We start from the raw sequence: 24,549 nt of genomic DNA, 5'->3' as shown, positions 1-24,549 counted from the left end.
TTTAACCTAGTTTTTTTTCATACCCATTTTCGTTTTGACCTTCTTATTTACATGTGTATTTGTAATTTGGATGATTACTTTTTGAATAAATAAATTTTCGATCTCCTTCCTAAAATCGAGTTCACAATATGAATCGAATTTGAAGCCTAAAGTTGTCGAATCAACGAACTTTATAAGAGATTATTGTAAGACATTCTTAAAAGAAAAATAGCAATTGGTTTGATTTTACTGTTGCAGTCAATGATTCGTTTCACATAACAGATGATATTAAAATTTTGATAATATTTTAGATGGTTTTTAAACAAATTTAATGAGTTTTTTCTTTTTAACAATAAAATAATTAAACTCTGGTTGTGTTTATTAAATATTTAAATATATAATAATAATAATAATAATAATTTAAATATATAAGAGTCGGTTAACTCGTAAAACTCGAAATAGAATTATGGTAATGCTTTATCGTATGGAAGGAAAGCCGTTTTAGTTTTTGAACCGTTAGTTGACTCCGTTTGACTAATTCTTTTCTTTGTATTTCCCTTTGGAATCAAATTGCCATCACGTTTTCCGTCGGTCTTCCATTCTCAAATTCTGATCTCACAACCCTTCTCTGTAACAATAGACGAAAGCTTGATGGTTGGGGAAGAATGAGGATTTGAGATTCAGTTAGTTTTCAATCGACCTAGGTTTATCGATACAGAAAAAAGAAAATGGGTAGCGCTACTGACAGTAAGAAGGAAGTGATTCGATTGGAGCGTGAATCGGTTATACCTATCTTGAAGCCCAGGCTCGTCATGACTTTGGCCAATCTTATTGGTAACACCATCATTCCTTTAATGTTTTATTTTTGTAATGTTGGGTGATGTTCACCAAGTCAATTTCTTTATAGTATGTCTTTTGATTTCTAGGTTGTTCAGTTTTTGTTAAAGATTTAGGGTTAGTATTGTTGTAGTGGGTAGGATATCCCTTTTGGGAGACCAGTGTATTAGGGCTTACTAGATTGTTTAAGAGGATACCCTATAAAGGAAGAGCACCTTGGTCATAATCACGTAAATAAAAGAGATAATTTAGAACTGCACGAACCATGGAGGGTGAACCATGAGACTGGATTGTTGGGCACTGGATAGGAGTTGAGACTGGAAAATCAATATGGTTTTATGTTGGAAAGATCAATGGCATTGGCTGTATTTGATTATATGACTCATGAGGAGATATATGAGATGAAAAAGATTTTCATATTATGTTTATTGATCTCGAGAATATGTATTGCTGAGACAAGGATGTGATTAACCCCTAGAAGAAGAAATGCTACCCAAACTAGTTTGGGATAGAAGGTTTTTTATTGTAGTGGTTGGAATAAGTTAAGTTGTTGAGGTCTATGTGTAGTTCTGCAGTGCTATGTGATTCTTATTCTAAATATCTATTATCATTCTTTGTTTTCAATGTCATGTGCTACATAAGGCTATTCACAAATGCATTTTGCTTGAATGACTTTCCACGTATGATCCTGTCCTATACCATCTGCTATCCTCACCAAACTAGGATGAACTATGTTCTGTATCATGATCTCCGTTATTCTAATGTAGTGTTGTATACTCTGCTGTTAATTGCGGTGCTATAGCAGTGCTATTGCGGTTAGCAGTCCTAGGGGAAATTCACCGCAATTGGGCTGGAATTTTGATTTGCAATTAGGAGCCGTGTGAAAACTCGCAGTTGGCCTTTTAAAGGGTTTAGAGAAGTCAGTTAAGGGATTACGAGCTAGGGGTTGATTTTGATTTGCAATATTGGTGTGTAAACTCGCTATTCCTCTCTCATCTCTTCTGTTCTAGCCTATTATTCTGCATCTTCTCTTCAACAACATTGCCTTCCAACATCGTTTGCTTGTCCTCTCTTCTATTCACATTTTCTTATGTTCATCTTCAAAATATATGTTATGTATACATTCATATATAATTGTAATTATTGCATGAACTGCTATTCGTGGACCGCTATACCACCGTGTTGCCATTTCGATAACCCCTATATCAAATCACGGTCCTGAGTGCTATCATTCTGTTTCATTTGTAGTCGACAGCACTCTAGAAATCCTCGCAAGTGCCACTAAAGCACCTGCCTAGGTTTACGCATCCCTACTATTGGTGTGATTAATTAAGGCTGCTTAATTAGTCACTTAGGTTTAATTTATCAGCACCTAATTGTTGAAGTAAGTGTTTAAAAACATAATGGGCATTAATTGGCTTTTAGTAAATTTTCCAATTGTTTATGAGCAGTTATATTATTGGAACTAGTCATTTAGAAAAAAATTGCAATTCCGAAATAATGTAATATATAATTCTAAAAACTCATATGTATAAATAACCAAATGTTAACTACATTTTATACATTTAAATGATTGGCTTGTATGTGCTTTAACCCCACTTAGATGAATAAGGGCTAGAAGGTCACGCCACCACCTAGCTCTGTTGAACGCTCTTTAAAGTACTAGTGTCTGAGCTTGTTCAATGTTCATCACTAAAAGATTTTAAGTCACTTTAAGTATATTGGAAATACTGAAGTTACTTCGACTTGATTTTGATTTCTGAAAATTACTCTAAATAAGACAATCAAAGAGCGTGACAGGCATACACATTCCGATTTTTCGTTCGTATTGAACATAGTTAACCCCTGGTCTTGTTTTATATTCCCTCTGTTCCAAGAAAGAGATTCATTTTGACCTTTTATATTGGACATAGCACTACACAAATGCATAATTTGTTGGATCTGACCCAAGATTTTCTTATAGTAATTTTAGAATTGCATCAATTTTGAACTTCAGATTTAGTCAGTTTAACATCTACATGCTACAATCAAGTCATGTCTCTTGAATGGAGGGAGTCTTTTACTTCTTCAATGTGACCTCTTAACTTCAAACTAAGGGGATGTTCGGTGATGGCTTAATGGGCAGTTAAGCCTGTATGGCTTATTCAGTCAGCCGTACATGTTTTCCTTTCTGGCTTATTCATCAAGCCGATGGCTTAATCGGTCAGCCAAAAATGTAGAGTCCTATGGACTCAGTCATTTATTCATCCTATATTCCATGTTTGATCTTTCACATTTCAAGTATTGTCTGACTATTCTGGTGACTACCTCACCATACCCTTCTCCCTCTCCCAACTTAAATCCACCGTCATCTCCACCATGTCTACTCTAACAATAATAGTAATAATTAATAATAATAATAACAATAATAATAAATATACTATGGGTAAAATAATCAAATATATCAAATAATTATTTTAATTGGTTTTTAATACAAACCTAGGGGTAAAAATCATTTTTGTCATTCAAACTGTTTATTCAACATCATAAAACAACAATTCAACCTACTTCATACAGACAACTAAATTCTTAGATACAACTAATCTCATACAGGACTTGATGAAAAACCAACCGATCAGCCCCTAAGTTTGACATCAGTAATCAAAGTGCATCTGTTTTCTGGAATGGAGTATTTTACTTTTTCAATGTGACTTTTCAAGCTTTCAAACAAGGTTCAGTATTGCAGAACACAGTTCTGACCGGTCAGAGTTCTTGAAGCTCTGCAAGAGAGTCGAGTACACAATTCGAGCATGGTATCTTCTTCAGTTTGAAGATCTCATGGTATTATATACTTATATCAACTTATGTTATACTGTTACTGTTGTTTAAAAAGTTTGAGTTCTATGGAAGTGTTGATTTTTAATTTCCATGGTTCACATACTTGCAGCAATTGTATTCACTCTTTGATCCTGTCCATGGGGCTCGAAAGCTGGACCAGCAAAATCTATCATCACAAGAAACTGACGTTCTTGAACAGAATTTCCTGACATATATGTTTAAGGTAGCATAGTCATGACCTAAAATAATAGAGTCCAAGCTTGACATCTGTTTTAATCATCATGAGGGCATGATTCTTATCGTAAGCTGTTATATTCACCCCATGTGATATACAATGGAACACTCTAATTTTATTAAACTTTGAATTGTGTCCTTTATTAGTCATTCATGCAATATGTCCCTCTCCCTTTTTTTATGCATGCATGTACGTGTACAGACTAGTACTGTGATCATCCGTTTTTTACTTGTTATATTTCACACAACTCTTCACTGGACGTGTACTTTGTTGTACTAAAAGCAGATGCCTCACATACTTGCATGCATGCTTATAATCATTGTGGTGACAACTAGTTAACATTTGTCGTATATTTCTTGAATGTTGAACTGAACATTGTAATTAAATTGAATCGGTCTTACCAAATTTACTCAGTTTTCCATTTTGCTCAGGACTTAGACATTGCTCTTAATCCCCTAGTGCTTCTCTTCAACATCTCACAAGTCCTTGTAAACAAATGAATATCAGTTTCATTGACTTCTAATCTTGCCATGAGATGCGTGCTTCCCTTCTTCTGAAGAGGGTGGGCTGCCCTTTAGTTGACAAACTTGCTAAGCCCTTTACCTTAATTTTTTCTATTTGCACCCCTTTTGGCTTCAAGAAATCAACTTTTATGTTCTCTGTGTACTTAAGCATGTTACATGTTCATGTTCTTGCTTTTCCCTTGGGATGTCATCTTCAAATTGGTTCCAGAAGGTACAATGTTTTATCCCTTAAAGTACAATCTTTACAATTACAGGTGATGGAGAAGAGTAATTTTAAGATCTGCACCAATGAGGAGATTGAAGTTGCACATTCCGGGCAGTATCTTTTAAATCTTCCTATCACAGTGGACGAATCAAAGGTTTGCTGCCGTGATGGATACCTTGCTTAAACCATGTACTTGTATAGTTGTTTATAACTATGTTAGGTGCTATTATCATTGTCTCTGTGTCTAATAACATTTCTTCTTTCCTGTTTCCCCCCTTTAAATATAGATTGATAAGGACCTTCTGAAGCGGTACTTTGCAGAGCATCATCATGAAAACCTTCCCGACTTTGCTGATAAGGTATTGCAAAGTCTAGGTATAAGATAATATAGGTGTGGGATATATTATTGTGTTTGCAGCCCTGGTTATGGGTCTCCTTTAGGATCATGGCTTTTTCCAGTAGTACCTTTTCTTTTTATGCTTGTTCTAATTAAAACCACAAGAAGGTAGTAACAGAGCATCCAAAAAATTGTTTTTCCCGCTATCCATCTTCACCACCATTATGTTCTCGTGCTGTGAGATGCTTTGAATGATCATTTTCCATTTTTCTGTTAACTAGGTAGTGACTGCTTAAGAAAGGGTGGTTGGAGGTTAGACCAGTTTTCATTTTTATTTTTTCTTCACTGATGCTGCTGCTATTGTCTGCAATAATGTTGATAAAATAGGTGGGGCATATTACAAACAAAAGCTGTTTCCATTTGGTTGTTCTACATGTTTTTGCATCCCTTTGGGATCAGTCCACTTTGCTTCTGTTATATGGAGTTTCTGTGAAGGATGTTTTTAGTAGGGATAGTTGAGGGGCTAATGTGCTGGATGAGTAAAAGTACTTTGGCTAGTCTATTTTTGTAGTGCTTGTCTCCCACTACTTATGTAGCTAAGAAACAGATGATTGACAAGAAAATGCATCATAAGTCAGTTCCTGACCAAGCCTAGAGGGGGACGCTGGAAACAGGAAGGAAAAACAGATTTGGCATCTGTAAAAATAGCTTAAATCAGGAGGGTTTTTAGGATACTGATAGAATAAGACAGTTTGAGGGACGAAGGTCAAATATGAGGTTAAGGTTTTTTTTATATGACCGGCTTGTAGATGTTAATTGCACATACATTCTCTGTTCACTGTTAGCAAGCTTTTTTCTGTTGGTAATAGGAGCAAGTTCCTTACTACCTTGTCCAACAATTCCTAATGACATTGCTCCTCTGGTGAAATCTTCAAATAGATGTACGAGCAACGGTGCGAGTTGGACCCAATGAAAACCTTTCGAAGGCCTTGGAAATTGGGAGTTGGAAGTTTTAGATTGCCTTTTTTGTGATTTTTGGTGCAAGGCTATAGATGACAGTGTAGAAAATGAACACAATTATAGCTTGTTGGATGTCTCTGTCTTAAGCTGGCTGACCTCTCTGGGGAATAGATTTTTTGTAATCCTTGCTTTTAGCTGTAAAAAACTGCAAAGTAAAAGGCCGGACTCCTTTTATGACATTGTGTCAGTCAGACTAAGGATGGAAAAACTTGACATTAATGTCGTGAAACGTAAATGAACCAATGACTGGGAAACTGGTAAGGTTGCCATGAGAACAAATAGCAATCTAGAAATGAATAAGAAAATCAACAACACAAGTAAGTATTGCACTTTATACTAGAAAGATTCACTGCAATCTGAAGTTTACAACTTTCCAGCAATACGAGGCTGGTCTCTCCCTAAAGACCCCTCTACATGGTGGAGATTGTTATTTCCCAATATCCCTCTACACACAAGCTGCTACTCTTATTTGTAGCTAACAAACCGACATAACTAACTGACCTAACTAACTGACAACTGTCTTAACTAACTCCTGCCAAAATTGATGAAACCCCCTACATTGGTTGTTGCTTTTCTTCCCCTTTATTCTTCAAGCATATGTAATGACTTCAGGCTTATCATAATTCATAAGGCATTATGGAAAAGATAAACAACTGGATTCATCTTCAAGGAGGGTTACATGCTTCTGAAGGAAAAAAAGGGCAAAATATATGGTAATGCTGGTAAGGCCACAGCTTGTGAAGACCCCAAAACCCTGTGCATATGGTTCCATTTATTGAGGATTTAGGTTATCATGTTTTGCATGCTTTATTTTGAGTTGCTTTGACAGGGTGTTTAATAAATTGAGGATGCACGGTATGGCGGTATATTATAGTAGTTAGTTTTTTTCTTTGCTGTGGTATTGACGAGGTATCCCTAGTCCATGGGTCCCCATACACTCAAAACGGGATAATTATTCTCCCTTCTTGAAGTTGTTTCTGGTGTGACACAAGGGGAGGTCACCTCCATGGCATCAAACTCAGGTCTCCTAACACAGGCAGATTATGTTGGCCCCCTTCTTTTGGGTTTAGTAGCTTAAACCTTGGTAGTTAATGCTTGCATGTAGTTTCTGCCCAGTCTCTTTTATGCTTTATGATATGCACAATACCATGATATGAAAACTATGTTTTGCTCTTATTGTTTACTGTATCCAAATATTGCTTTGTAGTATGTAATCTTCCGACGAGGCATTGGAATTGATCGGACTATTGATTACTTTATTATGGAGAAGGTGGACATGATCATTTCACGTCTATGGGCATGGATTATGAGAGTAACCAGGCAAATTTTCTTCCAAAATTTACTTTTGGGCAAATTGTGCACTAAATGGGAACAAACTTTGCCCTCATTCCTATTATGAGAAACCAACTTTCAGAACGTCCATTTGAGGAACCAACATCCAAAACTTCCTATTTTGGGGAACCAACTTTCAAACTTCTCATTTTGGAGAACCAAACTGAACTTGCTTTCATTCCTATTTTACGGAACATGAATTTGGTCACCGGATCCCTTAAATGAGATGTTTTGATAGTTGGTTCCAAAAATGGAGGTATGAAAGTTGGCTCCTCAAAATAGGAATGAAAACAAAATTGGTTTCATGTTGATGCAATTTGCCCTTTACCTATGAATTAATAATATGAGAGTCTGGAGATATGAAGACGGTAACTAGTCCTGAGTTTTTGTAGTTCTATGTTTATATAGAGAGTTTGTTGATGTTCTATTCCTAATTATGCTTGCAGGCTAGGAAAGCTTTTTTCTAGAAAATCCAGTGCCCGAGTTAAGAATGATCCAAAGAAAGACGATGAAATTACAAATGAAGAATATCCGGATGATTTATATGTTGAGCGTGTCCGGATTGAGAACATGGATATCAGGTCATGAGCTAAGTCTAAATTTTGTTACAGATTACAGTTGTTGCTTCAGGATATTGCTTAATTTTACATGACGAGCGAAAAAAACACCTTTACTTGTTGGATGTACTTCCAAAACCTATAATTAACTAAGTGCACTAATCAATAGCATTTACTGTATCACGTTATCATTTATTTAAACTGCGAGTTCTGGACGATACTGTGCTGCTGTAAATTTTTCCAGCCCTTCCTTTTCAGTTCCTTTTTGTTTTTTCTTTTCTTTTTTGGATAATTATGATGTGTTAAGCTTTTAACTTTATTTTTATTCATATTGAGTGAACTACAGAAATCGTCCCTGGGTTGTGCTTGATATTTAGGTTTCACCCTTCTACAGATTTTTTGCATTCTGTCCAAAACTGACTATTTTCTTCCAACCAAATTACTACAAGTGTCATGATTGCATGTCTTGCTTTAGATATCACATGTGCATCACACATGCCCTTGTTGAAAGGTTATTATCGTCAAACTACTTTCCATTTTATTTTATCCTTTTACCCCGTTATTTGATGGTGAATGCTTAGGTGCCCCTTTATAGGTTCAAGGGCTGGAGTTGACGGTCTAGTCGGTTTCTTTCTCAAACAGTCTCAACTCCCTGCCTCCAAACAGTCATCTCACCACCTAACTGGCTAACCCCCATGCTCCATCTTCATTTTCTTCCTGTTTCTGTCCTCTGTGTCACTCAAACAGAAGAATAATTTCGTTCTTTCTTTTTCTTGTTTCTCTCCACTGTCTCACGCACAGAATAACACATTCACATCCATTAAATTGAGAACTTCTATGGCTTTGAACAAGGTTATTAAGTTATGGATGTAAAACATAAATGGCCTTATAGGGTTTTAATCAGCTAAAATTGCTACATCAGAATGTTTCTTTTCCAAGAACATGGAGAAGGGTTGCAATGGAGGGTGGGAGGGAAGCGTTCATGTTTTCCTCTTCATCTTAATCTTCTCAAGTGTCTGCAAAATTCCTTGCAAGAAACTTATGTTGCAATTTCAGAAGAGACAAGATGATGTATTTATACTTTCTTGAAGAACATTCAACAATAGCTAAGATGGACTAGATGAAGAAGATGGTGTAGATGTTGCAAGATGGGGGGTTGGCATAAAGGGTAGGAAGAATGGTGAAGGGAAGTTCCAGGGAATGAGGAAAGGGGGCTGGAATGGGAAGGAAGGGGGAGGATCTAGGGAATGAGGATATGGGAGAACTTGAAGGAGAAAAGACATATGATAACAATCACTTACATGATCATTAAAGCAACAGTACCGTTTTAATATGGTGTGTGCATTGAACATGATCTTAACAGATGGCAATTAAAGATAGCATCCATAGGGACTAGATTGGGACAGAATGGTCATTTTTGGACTAAAATGTCAATTTTTTTGGTCAATGTTGAATGCTGATTTTTGGAATTCACTCTGATGTACATGAAAGTACACAATAAGCACAAGGATTGATAAACTAGGACATAAGTATTTAGTTATTTATTTGTTTTTGCATCTTTCTTCTGTATAGTTTTTGTTGAGCCAAGCTAAACATTAGTTTACTAGTTGATTGTTGACGAGCCGATAATGGTTGTTGACTTGCCACATGCTTATTTCTATTCCTCCAGCTTACGGAATTTGATGAGTAAGATCACAATCCAAGAACCTACATTTGATAGGATAATTGTCGTATACAGGTATGACTTATTTTATATTAGATGTATTTGTCAATCTTCTTGAACACAATTTATTTTGGCAACAAGAGTTTGTACATGCATGAATATGATGTCAAAACCACAATACTGTAATGATCGGAATGCAGGGGAGCGGGCACGAAGGGAGAAAAGGAACGGGGAATCCATGTGAAGCATTTCAAGAACATCCCAATGGCAGATATGGAATTAGTCCTAGTGGGTTTTCTTTTATCTGTGCCTGTCTTCTGTATTGTCTTCTCTTCATTTGCACGGATCTTCTTTCTAAATCTTGTTTTACGAGTTGTTCGTTCCTTATTTTATTTTTAATCTTATTGACAGCCGGAGAAGAAAAATCCAAGTTTAACCCCTATGGACTGGGTGAAATTTCTCATTTCTGCTGTAGTTGGACTGGTTAGTTGTTTATAATTCATACTGTCATTTACTTACACAGATAAAGTAACCAACACCTCTCTTTTCCAGGTAGCTGTCGTTGGTTCGATTGAGACTCCTCAAGCTGACTTTTGGGTCATGTTTGCCATTCTCTCTGCAGTTGTTGGTTATTGTGCCAAAATATACTTCACGTGAGTTTCATTGTTTTTATTATGTGGGTGCTATTTGTTCTATGATTTGTTATACAGGAATGTGCAATATTTTAAGCAGCGTTTTGCAGACCTAAAAACAAATATGTTGCAACAAATTAAGAGATAATGTTTATATGTATGTTTGTGGCTTTTAGATGTCGGTAGTGATCTTCTAAAGTTGAGGTTCATTATGTAGATAGAGGAGAGTAAGAACTCTTTGATTAACTGGGACTCTGTTGTGGTTATCCTCTCAAAAGATGAGAGGTTCTAAAGGTTAAATATTTGTGAATGATAATCTCTATCCCTTTTCAGTGTGGGTTCTTTTAGCGACATCAGCTGCGCAGTGAGTAATCTGGGTTGTTCTTGCACTTGGGGTTCTTTTAGGCCTACATTGTGGTTGTTGGGTAAAAAACCTGACCTGTAGCTGCCGAACTAATAGTTAATCGTTACTCAATTTGACCATTTGAGCCTTCAGGCCGAAACTTACAATTCTGCATGATGTGGCTGGGGTCGAAATCTGAACTTAATGACGAGATGCAACTGTCAGATCGAGTTCTGGCGATTGGATCAAAATTGTAAATCAGGCTGAGATGTGACCATCTGTTCGAAACTCTTAAAACAGATTAAGATGTAACCATAGGGTCTGGATCAACCATCGGCTCGACATGTGACCTCTAGATTGAGATCTGAATTGGTCGAGATGTGATCTTCAGGTCAAAGTTTGACTTTGGGTTGTGATTTGATCCCTTGGTCAAAATTCAATCATTAGGTGATGTGACTGTGGGCTTGAAGTTTGGGTTCCCTATCATCTTGTAACCATCACGTTGAACTATAATCTCTGTTTAACATGTGACCACCATGTCAAAATTTGACCTTGGGTCGAGGTGTGAGCTCCTGACAGGCCAAGAGGTGACCGTAGGATCAAATTCTGACCTCTGGTTTGGAGTGTGACCTTGGATCAAGATGTGACAACCGGGTCTGAATCAAATGTAGTGTCAGAATAGGATGGTGGGGTCACAATCTGATCTCTAGGTAAAAATGTGACTGTCAGGTAGAAATCTGACTTTGTGTCGAGTTGTGAATGCATAGTCTAGATTCAGGTACTTTGGTTCATGACTACAAAAATGCTCATTATTAGTTTAAACTTGAATAGATCGGTCGATGTGGGTCTATCTGATGATGCCAAGACTTCCAAAAAATTGATGAGCAGACTGTTGGCGGATCTTTGTACCTGCATCATCAACTGAGCGGTTTGAGACCTCCCAGAATGGTCCTGAAAGGGAAACTTTGAAGCCCAAGTCAGTAAATCATACATATTTAAGATGGAAAATGGACATGTTATGGTTGTAGGTAATTGAGAGAGAATGTAAATGCATGTTATGTACCTTTTGATGTGGGTGGCGGCGACCTATTGTAGTTGATGTTCATGGTAGAGATAGATGAAGTTTCGGAGTTTTTCTATTAATTAGACTCCCTTTTGTGTTTATCACTTCAAAGCGGGAAGTTCAAAAGGTTTAAAGATTTTTTCTATGAAAATTCTTGTCCCTTTATGATGCTGCGAAAAAACCTGCTAGTGGAGGAAACCTCTTTATTTCAGTATTAAGAAAAAAGATGGTAGATTATATTGAAGAATATCATAGATCTTAACTTATTGAAGTTCATTGTTCAATATTGAGTTTCTTTTGGTGGGACATCCAAAATTGAAAATTGTTGCTCCTTTTGGGAGGGAGGGAGATGCGGGTAATGCTTTGTAACATTCATGGTCTTCACAGAGAGAATATGTGCGCTCCATTCGTGGGTCTGAAGTATTCCAACAGAAACTCTTTTCATGATATTTTAGGTTATGGTAATAGTTGTAGCCACTGCATCATTGTGCTATCTCCAGACCTTAACTTTCATATGTACTTTCTTTTTATATGCTGTCAACTTTAGGTGTATGTCAAATAGGGTATCCTCTGCTTTATGAACATATGAATCGTGTTATCCACACACATGTACATATAATGATCTAATGCCCGAGGCATCTGTTAATGATGTCCATGTGATTGCATGTAGGTTTCAGGCAAATATGGTTGCATATCAGAGCCTGATTACACAATCGATGTATGACAAACAGCTAGATAGTGGAAAAGGCACTCTTCTTCATTTGTGTGATGATGTGATTCAACAAGAAGTAAGTTCTGCACAAGTTTCCTTTTCTTTTCTTTTAGTAATATGTGATGTTGAAGTTTGCTTATGGATATAGATATGATCAATTTTTAAAAAGTGCACATTTTTCTTTTAAATTATGCAATTATGGCTCTCCATTTCAAACGTCCATTTCTCTTATTTTGGTGCTTTAAAAAAGCCATCAATCCTGGTCAGTAATGTGATTAACCTGAAAACAGAATATATCTAACCAAGCCAGAAATTTAGTTTGTTTCTTTAAAGTCAATGTTCAGACGAGCTCTGGCCATTGTATTTTACGCTATCTACTAAACTTAGCTTGAGGTTAACACCATGTTCTCGAATTTCGAAGGAAAGAAGAGAAAGGGAAAAGAATGGAAAGGAAAAGAAAAGAAAGGAAATAAAGTTTTTTTATTTGTGTTAAGGGAAGGGAAGGGAAGGAACGGGAAGAAAACAATTTTTCATGTTTTTGAACTGACGAGAAAGAAAAGGGAAGGAAATTTCACTTTTACAAATATACCCTTTATATTTGTTTTTCTCACTTTTCCTTGTGTGGGCATTTTTGTCACAAAAGATCATAGACTCCTTTCATATTTTCTTTCCCTCCATTTCTTCCCATATTTGACAGGAAACAGAAAATGATAGTTTCCCTCCTATTCCTCTCCTTTCCCTTCTAAGAAGTTTAGGGAGCATTTGGTTTGATAGAATGGATTTGAAGGATTTGGATTTCGTGGAAGGATTTTGAATTAGAAGGATTTGGAATCTTTGTTATGTTTGGTTTGTAGGATTTGGAATGAAATTGAATTTCATTATTTATAAATAATTTATAAAAAAATATAATAATAATTAAATTATTTTTTATTAATTGATTATTATGAAACAAATGTTTTTAACATATATTAAAACGTTGTTACATACAAATCCTACAAAATTCTTTGAAATACCAACCACCTCCGTGGGATTTGAAAATCCTATGTTTGAGGGATTTCATTGATTTCAAATCCAAACATGGAATTTGAATGGAATTCAATTCCAAATCCATTCCAATCCTACAAACTAAACGGGACCTTAGAGAACACGTGGTTTTGTTGTTTTCCTCTCCTTTCCCTCCCTTTCCTTCAAATAAGTTCGAGAACACAAGGTAAGTCGACCGTGAATTTCTTTTCCTCCATTCTTTTCCTACTCATCAGTCATCACCTTCTAATTCAATATAATGAAGCCACTTTATGTTCTTTCATGTTATCTTCAAGCTAGTCTCATCGTTGCTTTCTATGAATGAATTTTATTTGGTACTAGTTTTATTCAATGTTCAAAAAGGCGCGCCATGGGCGCAAGACGCATCTCCGCTGGTAAATGGCCCATAGCGTTTCTATAAGGCGTGGCTCATGCCATGGCGTCTTGAGGCGCACCATGGCGTGCCGAGGCGAGCGTTCTTTGTAACACGTGATTTTTTTCCATTTTTTTTAATCTTTTGTGTTTTTACACTTCTAACTTTAGATTTTACATTGTTATAGATCTAACTAATCACATCATATCATAGTTTCACAAATTCATAAACATTACAGACTCACGGTTAAAATGAAGTTGTAAAATTACTTTTCTAAGTTCTATTTTAAATGTTTAAAAAAAACTTGTTTTTATAATAATAATCTATATGATTTTTCTTCTTCTAATATGAATGTACATTTTTTTAGTATCATTATCTGATTAGATAATATATAGAAAACATATATCTATATATATAATTCTATATATGACATATAAATTTTCCGTCTTATTGTCACGCCTTGAAAAACGCCGCATCCTCGCCGTGGCGTGTAAGGCTTGAGGCTTGACCTCGCTGCCATGCCACATCTCACGCCTTTTTGAACCTTAGTTTTATTTAATCTCACATCACAGAATCACATGCAGAAAGGGGCTAAATTGGTAATTTGCAGGTAAAAGAGGTGATAATTTCTTTCTTTATACTGATGGAACAAGGCAAAGCCACTTTAGAGGTATTGCTCCTTTGGGTACTCAAAGCTTAATCTACACATTATTTTATATAATCTTATCCTTTATGAAGATACAGGTTTATGACTATCTTGTGATATGTTGTAGGATCTTGATCTACAATGCGAGGAGCTAATTAAAGAGGAGTTCGATGCAAGCTGCAACTTCGATGTGGACGATGCAGTTCACAAGTTAGAACAGATGGGCATCGTTACTAGGGTGAGATTGCATTTCTTTTCCTTCTCTATTCCATGCAAATTACCTTGATGTTAACTAATAGATATGTAAGCATTCAGTGGCGGATCCAGAACTTTGGATGATTGGGGGCACGTTTTAATTAATGTAAAATAGAAGTTAAATAAAAACTACAATGTCATTAAAATTGAGAAACAAATTGCATTCTACAATTATTCTTAGTTTTCATGTTTGAAAACGAGATCAATTTTAAACAAACTTTAACTCAAATTAACTATTCCCTAATTCACAAACTCTTAAAAATTAATAATTAACAATAAACAAATTGATTTCTAGCAAACCCTAACTTAAATAACATTTTCTTTGCTAACAAACACTAAAAATAAATAATAAACAAAAAAACAATTAAACACTGATTGAAATTAGTATTTTATGATTAACAAACCCTAACAATTAATAATAAACATTATAAAAAGCAATTAATAAAAAATAAAGAAGCATTTAATTATTAACATTTAACATATAACAAATAATAATAAATAAAAGATTTCATATAACAAATAAGAGGGGGAATTTGGGGGGCGAGCCAACTGGGGGCAAGGTTGGATGGAGGTGGGGGCACTACTTAGAGAAAGGGTGAGAGCGGGTTTTTTCTTCTTTCTTTCCATGCGAAAATTCAAAGTTCAACGGAGGCACTTCCCCCTCCTTTGTCTACATAGGTCCGCCACTATAAGCATCCATGTAGTAATCCTTCGACAAGCCAGTACTCCTTTTATGCATGAGATAACACTCCCTTTGATATGCATACATTATTGGTCAGGACTGGACCAAGTTGTCTGCTCGGTTTTTGGTAGGACTAGAGCCGGATAAGACATGACTATAGATAAGTTGCCCCTGAAAATTGTTTGATGATTTTATATATCATATAATAGTTATAAATGACACAAATCACGTAAATATTTAAATAATTTAATTTATAAACATTTTAATACATTTTTCACATACATAGTACCAAATTTAAATGCGGAATTTGATACAATTGATGGTAGTTAAAAAAAAACCAAGTTCGAACAAAGAAAAAACTATATTTTATTCGATTTGGAAGATCTGTATGAACTGGTGGAGGCGCAGTGAAGGTTGTTGCAACGATAATGGTGGTAGGGTTAGAGGTGATGGTGACTGGTGGACGACGTGATTGTGGATGATGTGAAGATGGTGGACAGGGTGGTGGTGGCTGTCGGCAGTGGTGGAGGAAGTAGTTGTAGCTGATGTGGTGGAGGTTGAGGTGATGGAGGCGGTGTTAGTGGTAGCCGGTGGTGGTGGTGGTGGACAACAGTGACCGGTGGAGATGTATATTAGACTGAATGTACTTAAGTGCAATTAGTATAATGTAGAGGGCACTCTTATGTAATTAGTATCTCTATATATAGAGACCCATTATAATTAGGTTACATATCAAATCAATACACAAAACCCTTGCGGGTTGTTTTGGTATCAAAGCCAAGTTACCAAAACCATACATGCTCTCTTGGTCACGCCACCACAAGGCTGATCATCCGCTGTCGCCGCCGCTGCTGTCTCTGTTAATCTAATCCTCCGCCGCCGCTGTAGCTGGAATTTGCAGCTGCCGCCGCCGCCGCTGCCGCTGGAATCTGCAGTCTGTTGTCTGCTGTCGCCGCTGGAACCCTAATTTTTGAATCTGCCGTTTGCCGCCGCTGCCGCTGGAACCCTAATTTTTGAATCTGCTGTCTACTGCTGCCGCTGCTTTAATTTCTAGTCTTCTTTTCTTTTATGGTACATTACTACATCATGGCTCTAATAGCTTCTTTCACAACAGCATAGAAACAATCTCACAATTCACACAAGTTTGCTTTTACCCTAACTCCTACAAACTATGATCATTGGAAAACAATGATTCAACCCTTTCTTGTCACAAATAATCGGATATATAGAAGGATCAATACCGTGTCCATCCAAACATCTACCATCAACCACAACCACCTCCGATCCAAAGGCTACCACCAATCCACAAGATAACCCTAATTACCTGATTTGGATTTCTAATGATGCTCACGATCGCATGTTGATTATCTACACTATCTTCGAAGCCTCTTTTCGACATGTCCAGGGTGAAACTTCTTGTGATCTATGGCTTGCCCTAGCATGAGCCTATGCCCCTCGCATATCATCGAGGGAATATACACTGAAAACTCAACTTTTCAAGATTCAGATGAAAGGTGGTGAAAATCCAGAGGCTTATCTCAATCATACACAAGATTATGCAGATGCTCTAGATAAAGATCTCGTTATGCTTGTAGTTTCCGGTCTCCATAAAGAATACAATGGTCTCAAATCTACCATCATCGCATGTCAATTCCCGACTGCCTTCAATGAACTTCATGCCCCTCTCAGTGACCGTAACTACATGCTTGGGAAAACTCGTGCCTCTACTCCATCTGTTTCTCAGGTTTTTGTAGCTATAACCGGCAATTCTGGTTTGTCACAGTCTTCTGTCTATCATCATCAACAACTTGCTACTCAGATCAGTTCCATTGCATCTACCCTTGGTTATCAGTTGATGCCTGCTGCAACTACAAGCATAAGGCTCTCAAGCTTTGTATGGTTCTCGTCAGCCCCACAACAACAACCGTGGTAATTGTCGTCGTGGAACTTCTCATAGTAGCAACCGTGGATGTAGCGTTGGTCGCCAATTTAGCTGGGCATCCAATCAAAACACAATATACAGAACTTGTAACCGTTGTGGTATTGGGCACCTCCCATCACAGTGTCCTAATCGTGATCTATCCACGATTCGTCCTAGGCAAATTGCTAACTTTGCCAACAGTCGTGCCTCCTCATCTGCTGAATCAACTTCATGGTTTCCTGACACAGGAGCGAACAGTCATGTTGCGCCTAATTTAACAAGCATGGATAACTCCGAAGCTTATCATGGTAGTGATGCTCTCCATGTTGGTAATATTAAGGGACTCCCTGTACTTCATATTGGCTCTTCAACCATTTACTTACCACACAAACCCTTTTGTCTATCTAATATTCTTCACGTTCTAGAAATCACCAAAAATCTTATTTCTGTCGAGAAATTTTGTTTATATTACAATGTTTTCTTTGAATTTCACTCAACTTTTTTTGTTGTGAAAGACAAGTCTACATGCACTACCATGCATACGGGCCCAGTGAGAATGGCCTTTACTCTGTTCGTCTACCCCAGTTCAAGTCTGTCAATGAAATCGCTTTTGCTGCTAAGCATGCCATTTGGCATAGGCGGCTCGGTCATCCACATCAGCGTCTTTTTTGTACGTCCTGTCAAATGGGCAAATCATCAAAATATTCATTACCTGTTTCTTCTTTTCGAAGTAATAAAATTTTAGATTTGGTTTATTGTGATGTCTGGTTGTGCACCTATTCTATCTTTTGAAGGTCATCGTTCTTTATGCTATGTGTTGATCATAATTCTCGTTACATGTGGATCTATCCGTTGGCTCAAAACTCAGATGTCTACAACACCTTCAAAGGTTTTCTTACCATGGTCGAAAGACAATTTACTACAAAAGTAAGAAACGGTGAATTTCGAAATCTATCTCCCTTCTTCTCATCCCTTGGCATTGTTCATCACCGTTCATGTCCTCACACTAGTGAGCAAAATGGCTTCGTGGAACGACGAAATCGACATGTCGTTGAAACTAGTCTCACTCTACTTGCTCAATCCAGTGTTTCTCAATGTTTCTGGCATTACGCCCTCGATACCGCTGCATACCTAATGAATCTCATGCCTTCGCGAACCTCAACAAACAAATCACCGTTCGAACGTCTCTTCAAACGATCTCCCAATTACTCCTTTCTTGGGGTCTTCGGTTGTCAATGCTTTCCTCACCTTCGACCGTACAACCATTACAAATTTGACTTTCGGTCGACCCCTTCTATTTCTCTTGGCTATAGTCCTTTCCATCATGTCTATCGTTTACCTGTTGACGGAGCATTTATACATTGCTCGTCATGTTCGCTTTAATGAAGACCACTTCCCCTTTGCTATTCCTACTATCCTCACTTCCTCACCTACATTATCATCTCCCTACACCTCGATATCACCTTACATAGTAACCGACAACACTCCAGTTGTTGCTCCATCTTCTGTGATAACTGATCTGCCCAGTTCACTACATCCTTTCTTGCCCATTTCTCAGTCTTCTGCTGAATCCTCTTCCCCTTTACACTAGGATCCAGGTACCAGTGGTTCATCTCCATTATCATCCACTTCCTCCTTTCCATCACACCGCCTCTGCCTCCTCCTTCTCCTTCTCCTTCTCCTTCTCCTCCTAGACAACGTCCTCCTAACCTCCGGCCCAACCCCAAACAACGGGTTCCCTTCAATCCCTCAGCTAATCTTCCCACCACCTCCATTACACCTACTGAACCAATTCCATTTACCATTGCCAACAAATCTCCTAAATCGCGTCAAGCTATGGCCGAGTACTCTGCTCTTGTTAAAAACGACACGTGGTCTCTAGTTCCTCGTGCTTATGATACTAATGTTGTTGATTGTAAGTGGGTTTACAGGATAAAACGGGACAAGACAGGTGCCATCACTCGTTACAAAACGAGACTCGTCGCAAAAGGTTTTTGGCAACATGGCATTGATTTTCACGAAATCTTCAGTCCTGTTGTTAAGACCACTACCGTCAGGGTTGTTTTATCGCTTGCGGTTTTTCAGAAATGGTCGCTCAGGCAACTTGATGTTCAAAATGCTTTTTTTCATGGCCATCTTACTGAAACCGTCTATATGAAGCATCATCATCACGAGAAACAATAATGTTGCTATCGATGCCATCATTTAACAACAGGGCTCAACTTTTGCGATAAAGGATCTAGGTTCTCTAAACTACTTCTTTGGTATTGAGATCGTCCCTCAAGGACCAGACATCATCCTATCTCAAAAGAGGTACATTTTGGAGCTCCTACAACGAGCAAGCCTCCAAGACTCTAAGCCCATGTTTTCCCCCATGACCTCGTCCTGTTCTCTATCTTTAGTTGACGGTTCTGCTTTTTCTGACCTAGCTAATACAGACAGGTTCTTGGTGCTCTTCAATATGTTACTCTTTCTTAGCCAGACATCGTTTTTGCAGTTAATAAAGTGCGTCAGTTCTTGCATGCCCCTATCGAATCACATTGGTCTGCGGTCAAACGGATTCTATGCTATCTTTGGGGCCACTGTTGACTGTGGCTTACTCATTCGTCAGACATCTACTTTATCTCTCCAAGCCTTCTCCGATGCTCATCAGTCTCTCCAAGCCTTCTGGCTTCTCCAATGCTGATTGGGTTGGGTGTCTAGATGATCGTCGATCCACGGGGGGATTTGCCATCTATTTGGTGGCGACGAGGGAAATTGATGGAGGATGTAGTTGTTGCCGATGTGGTGAAGGTAGAGACAGTGGTGGAGGAGGTTGTAGTAGTAGAGATGGCCAACAGTGGTCGAAGGTGGCTGTGGGTGGTGGTGCCAGGGAGAATGATGGGTGGTGGTGACCATTAAAAACAAATATCATATTAGGGTTACATCAATGAGGGTAAATTAATAATTTTTAGTTTCTGTCTCATCTTTGTTCCACTTATTTTGGTGGAACAAAATAGTCTTTTTTGTCCCACATTATCCCACCCACTCCTTGTCCCATGTCATGCCAAACACGGGACAATAAGTTTTTGTTATATCTCATGCCACGCCAAACATGGGACTATGAGTTTTGTTATGTCATGTTCTGTCCGATGTACCAAACACAACCTTATGGTTACTCATCTGAAGATCGCAAAGAGCATCTTCAGTTATGAACCTTCCACTCCAAGTTCATGACTATGCCTTATAAGATTTCTCTTTTCAACACATTTTATAAACATTCTATCTCCAATCAAGAAGTGGACCATGATTTATGATTAAAAATTACAATAAAGGAGAGTAGGTGAATTCATATATTAAAATGGATTTGGGGCCATAAAAAGTGGTGGTGGAACCAGTTTTTTCTAAGCTGATGTGACAATGGACCGGTCCAAGATCCAACCATTGGAGATGTCCCAACTATAAGCTAGCTTATTTTTTTGAGTATATATGTTTGAATAGACATAAGTTAGTTGAAACGCTAGTTGGAGTAGCTTTTTTTAGGAGCTTTTTGCCATTTTTTACAATTATAATACTAATTAATATTAATTATGGACAAATATTAACAAAAATTAATTATGACTAATATTAATTGAAAATTATTAATTAATGTTTATTAAACATTAGTATTGATTATTAATTATATGGAATTATTATTAATCATATCAATTATTTTTCCAATTATTATCCAATATATTTAGTTATCAAAAAGTAAATATAACAATTCTAAAAATGTTAATGTAAGTTACATAGATTTTTTCTAAAATTTGTTTTATAAAATCCAAATTTGTAATATATATAGGGTTGGGTTCCAGTGAGAAGTGTAAGAAGAGATCTCCAAACCTTTGGATCAATCCTAATTGAATGTCAACACTAATGAAGTGCATCGGATCAATTCCCTTTTAAAGCGCAATTCATGGGTGGACATGAGATTAAAAGTGATAAAGGGTTCATATATCTTTTTACGCTTCTCACCATAACTTTCCTTGTCTCATGATTCTTCGCCTATATATATGTATATAATCAATTTTGAAATTCTTTTAGTTAACAGATTATTTTATTTGATTTTCCTTTAGTATCTTGTTTGTATTGATTAACATATTATATTATTTGGGATTTATTCTAATTATATTATGAAATTTTGGAATTGAATAATTTCTTAAGAAGTCCTTTTTGGTCATTTTACATATCTCATCAAGCTTACCAGCTAGTTTTTGCAAAACGTAATTTGTTAATCAGCTAGCTTATCAGCCATCAGTTAGCTTAATAGTCCTTTTGCCAAACATCGACTAATGGTTTTAATCTAAACCAAGCACCCCCAGTATATCCCACCAGAAGGGGAGGGGGGGGGGGTAAGAAGTACACAAATGTGACCTCTATCCTAAAGCGACTGTAACCATGAAGTGTATAGTGATGGGTAGTCTTAACGTAATTATTCATATTTGAGTGTAGGATTCAATTGGAAGATATTACTGTGTTGGTTTGAAGCGTGCAAACGAGATCATTGGCACCACCACAGAGGAGCTGGTACTCAAGGCAAGACAGGAGGGGACTCTTCAGTCTTCATAATGTTGCATAGCCTTGAGGCCTAGATGGTAAATTCCCAAAGAGGGATGTGTTAAAAACCTTTTCACTTGTACCAAATGTATGTAATATTTGTTGCATCCTTTTGATTAGTTGGATTTCATATAAATTTCCAGATTGTGATGAATTCCTTGTGTTTTTCTCTCCTGCCGCCACTGCCACTGCCACTGCGTCTGCCGCTGCCCCAGTGGTGGTTGGTTTTAAGCATATTCTATGTACAATATTGATTCATGTGATTGTGTACAATAAAGGATGAACAGGAAGCTCCCAAATTAATTTGTCGTATTTTACTTCTTTATTCATATGATATTGTTAAAGAAAGTTGTGTATTTTGATTGCTTGTATGATTGAATATTCTTGGTTTTTGTCCATATCCAGAAGAGCTTTTTGTTCGTCATAATTAATATCTAAATTCTAGATGTTATGGTAAAGTGGCATGGCATGGCATGACGTGATTGGATGTGATGTTATGGTCAAATAAATACAAAGTATATCCATTTTAAGCCTTAAATAAAGACGAGTCCAAAGTTTGCTGACTAACCACTTTGTATTACAATAACTTAACTAACTTCATTCAGGTTTTAATATATATATATATATATATATATATAGAGAGAGAGAGAGAGAGAGAGAGAGAGAGAGAGAGTGTGTGCGCGTTTGGTTTAAATGTTTACCAAGATTATTGTGATGCTCAACCAATAAAAATCAATCTTTTCTTTAGGTTCACATACATCTCATATGTTAGTGATAAGAATAATTAAATAATTTTACTATTTTCTGTAACTCCCATATCATTAATTGAGAGTTACAAAATCTAAAAATCTCGTAATTGATGATGATTTATTGATCTTGTTTTTTCAATTTGTTATTGTTTTTTCAATTTGTTATTGTTTTTTAAATTTGATTTATCTATCTATAATGTTATTGAATTTGAGATTGTTAAATGATTTTCGATGCCGTGATTCATAAGTGTTCATGTCTATTCAAGTCACTAGATGTTCATATGAATCCATACACACACACGGAACATGTGAAGACATATGAGCACGTATGAAAGCATACAATCCTAGATGTCTTGGTTCATACGTGTTCATGTACATACAACAAAGTTGACTCAAGAATATACAGAAGATGTTCATACAGTTTACATGTTGTTCATGTCTATATATATATATATATATATATATATATGTGTGTGTGTGTGTGTATGTATGTGTGTGTGTGTGTGTGTTCATATGGTTCTTACATTAACAAAAAGAATGAAATGTTTTGATTTTGTAGCTCCCAATTAATGATATGGGAGTTATATAAAAAAGAAAATTACTTAAATACCCTTTTCCTCTTTGTTTACATATGTTTTTTGAAATTGTAAATTTAAAAAATTAATTTTTTATCATGATTAATCACAACCGTTTATTGTAAGAATCAATGACGAAGATTGATTAACAAAGTTAACACAATAATCTTGGTTAACATTTGAACCAGCCCCTATATATATATTGTAAAAATGTTGGTCTCACGGGTCTCACGAAAATAGGCTGGTCTCACATAATCCCAAGTCTATATATATAGGGACTCGTTTAAATTACCTAATTACCCTTGTATTTAATATATGAGTTACATAAATGTCAAATTACCTAATTACCCTTGTATTTAATATAAGAGTTACATTTGAACATAAATAAAAGATGGAATATGATTGGTTAAGCTTGGTTAGTATAGTTAACACAAATTTTTTGGTTAGTATTTGAACCAAGCGTTCTCTCTCTCTCTCTCTCTCTCTATATATATATATATATATAGCATTGGGGTTCGATGAGAGTTATGGTGAGAAGGGTAACAAGCGATCTTCACCTTCCATCAATCTCAATTGAATGTTCCACTATATCAATACTAATGAAAAGCTCCGGATCAATTTTCTTTAAAAACGTAATTCATGGGTTGGTTTGAAATTAAAAGTGATCAAGGGTCAAAATATTACTTTTATGAATGCATCATTTTCCATATTTTTGTTTTGTTGTTAGAAGATGATAACAAATTTGAACCCTACTTACATATTTGTATATACACATGTACTAATGAACGAGACCACGAGTCCACAAATGGATGCTCAACCTTTAGTATTTGTTTAAGTTGTTACCTTTTTTATGTTCTGTTTTCTGAATTTGAGAAGAAAATAAATAAAAAATAATAATTTTTTTACCCGTGTTCTCGAAAAGGAAAAGAAATATTTTTTCATGTTTTTTGAACAAAAAAAAAGTAAATAAAATATGTCATTTTTACAAATATACCATTTAAATATATATGTTCTTTGCTATGAAATGTTGGGTAATTTTAATATATTTTTAAATGATTTAAGAATATTTCATTTTTTCCCTTCCCCTCTCTCAAATTTGGAATAAAAGTTCTGGAAGAAAAGTTATGATTATTTTCTTTCCGTTTTCTTTCTTTCCCTTCTAAAAAGGTTTTGAGATCACGAGTTTTTTTTTTTTACTTTCTTTCCCTTTCCCTTCCGTTAAAAAGGTTTCGAGAACACAATGTTGGTGTAAAACGAATTTGTAAATATCTGTATCTATACTATATTATAAAGCATTTGCCTAAAACTCTTAAAACTCTTAAAAACTCTTAAACCATATTTTATCTCTATCCGATTTCATTCCATATCTGAATTCGAATAACTAACAGCAGATAAACACAATCAAATACATGATAAACATCTAATTTTAAATATAAAAAATCTAAAATATAATAAGGATAATCATTGAGTTCTAACAGAATACTTAATTATTAT

General features: G+C 36.2%; 1 protein-coding gene across 1 annotated transcript; it reads left to right on the top strand.

Annotated features, from left to right (window-relative positions):
- The first annotated feature begins 519 nt into the window (after positions 1-519).
- Positions 520-22,079, top strand: LOC112509403. Its single transcript, XM_025114347.1, has 15 exons — positions 520-813; positions 3,542-3,636; positions 3,743-3,856; positions 4,647-4,751; positions 4,885-4,956; positions 7,162-7,274; positions 7,733-7,867; positions 9,513-9,581; positions 9,707-9,794; positions 9,918-9,989; positions 10,059-10,159; positions 12,215-12,332; positions 14,263-14,322; positions 14,426-14,536; positions 21,627-22,079. Exons 1-15 carry the CDS (start codon positions 708-710, stop codon positions 21,741-21,743), a joined length of 1,476 nt encoding a protein of 491 aa, XP_024970115.1. The 5' UTR covers positions 520-707; the 3' UTR covers positions 21,744-22,079.
- Positions 22,080-24,549: the final 2,470 nt, after the last annotated feature.

The sequence above is a fragment of the Cynara cardunculus genome (genome assembly GCF_001531365.2).
Source record: "Cynara cardunculus var. scolymus isolate 2C chromosome LG 1, CcrdV1, whole genome shotgun sequence".
NCBI lineage: Eukaryota > Viridiplantae > Streptophyta > Magnoliopsida > Asterales > Asteraceae > Cynara > Cynara cardunculus.
The sequence above is the reverse complement of the archived record's forward strand: the minus strand, read 5'-3'. Positions and strand labels throughout refer to the sequence as shown.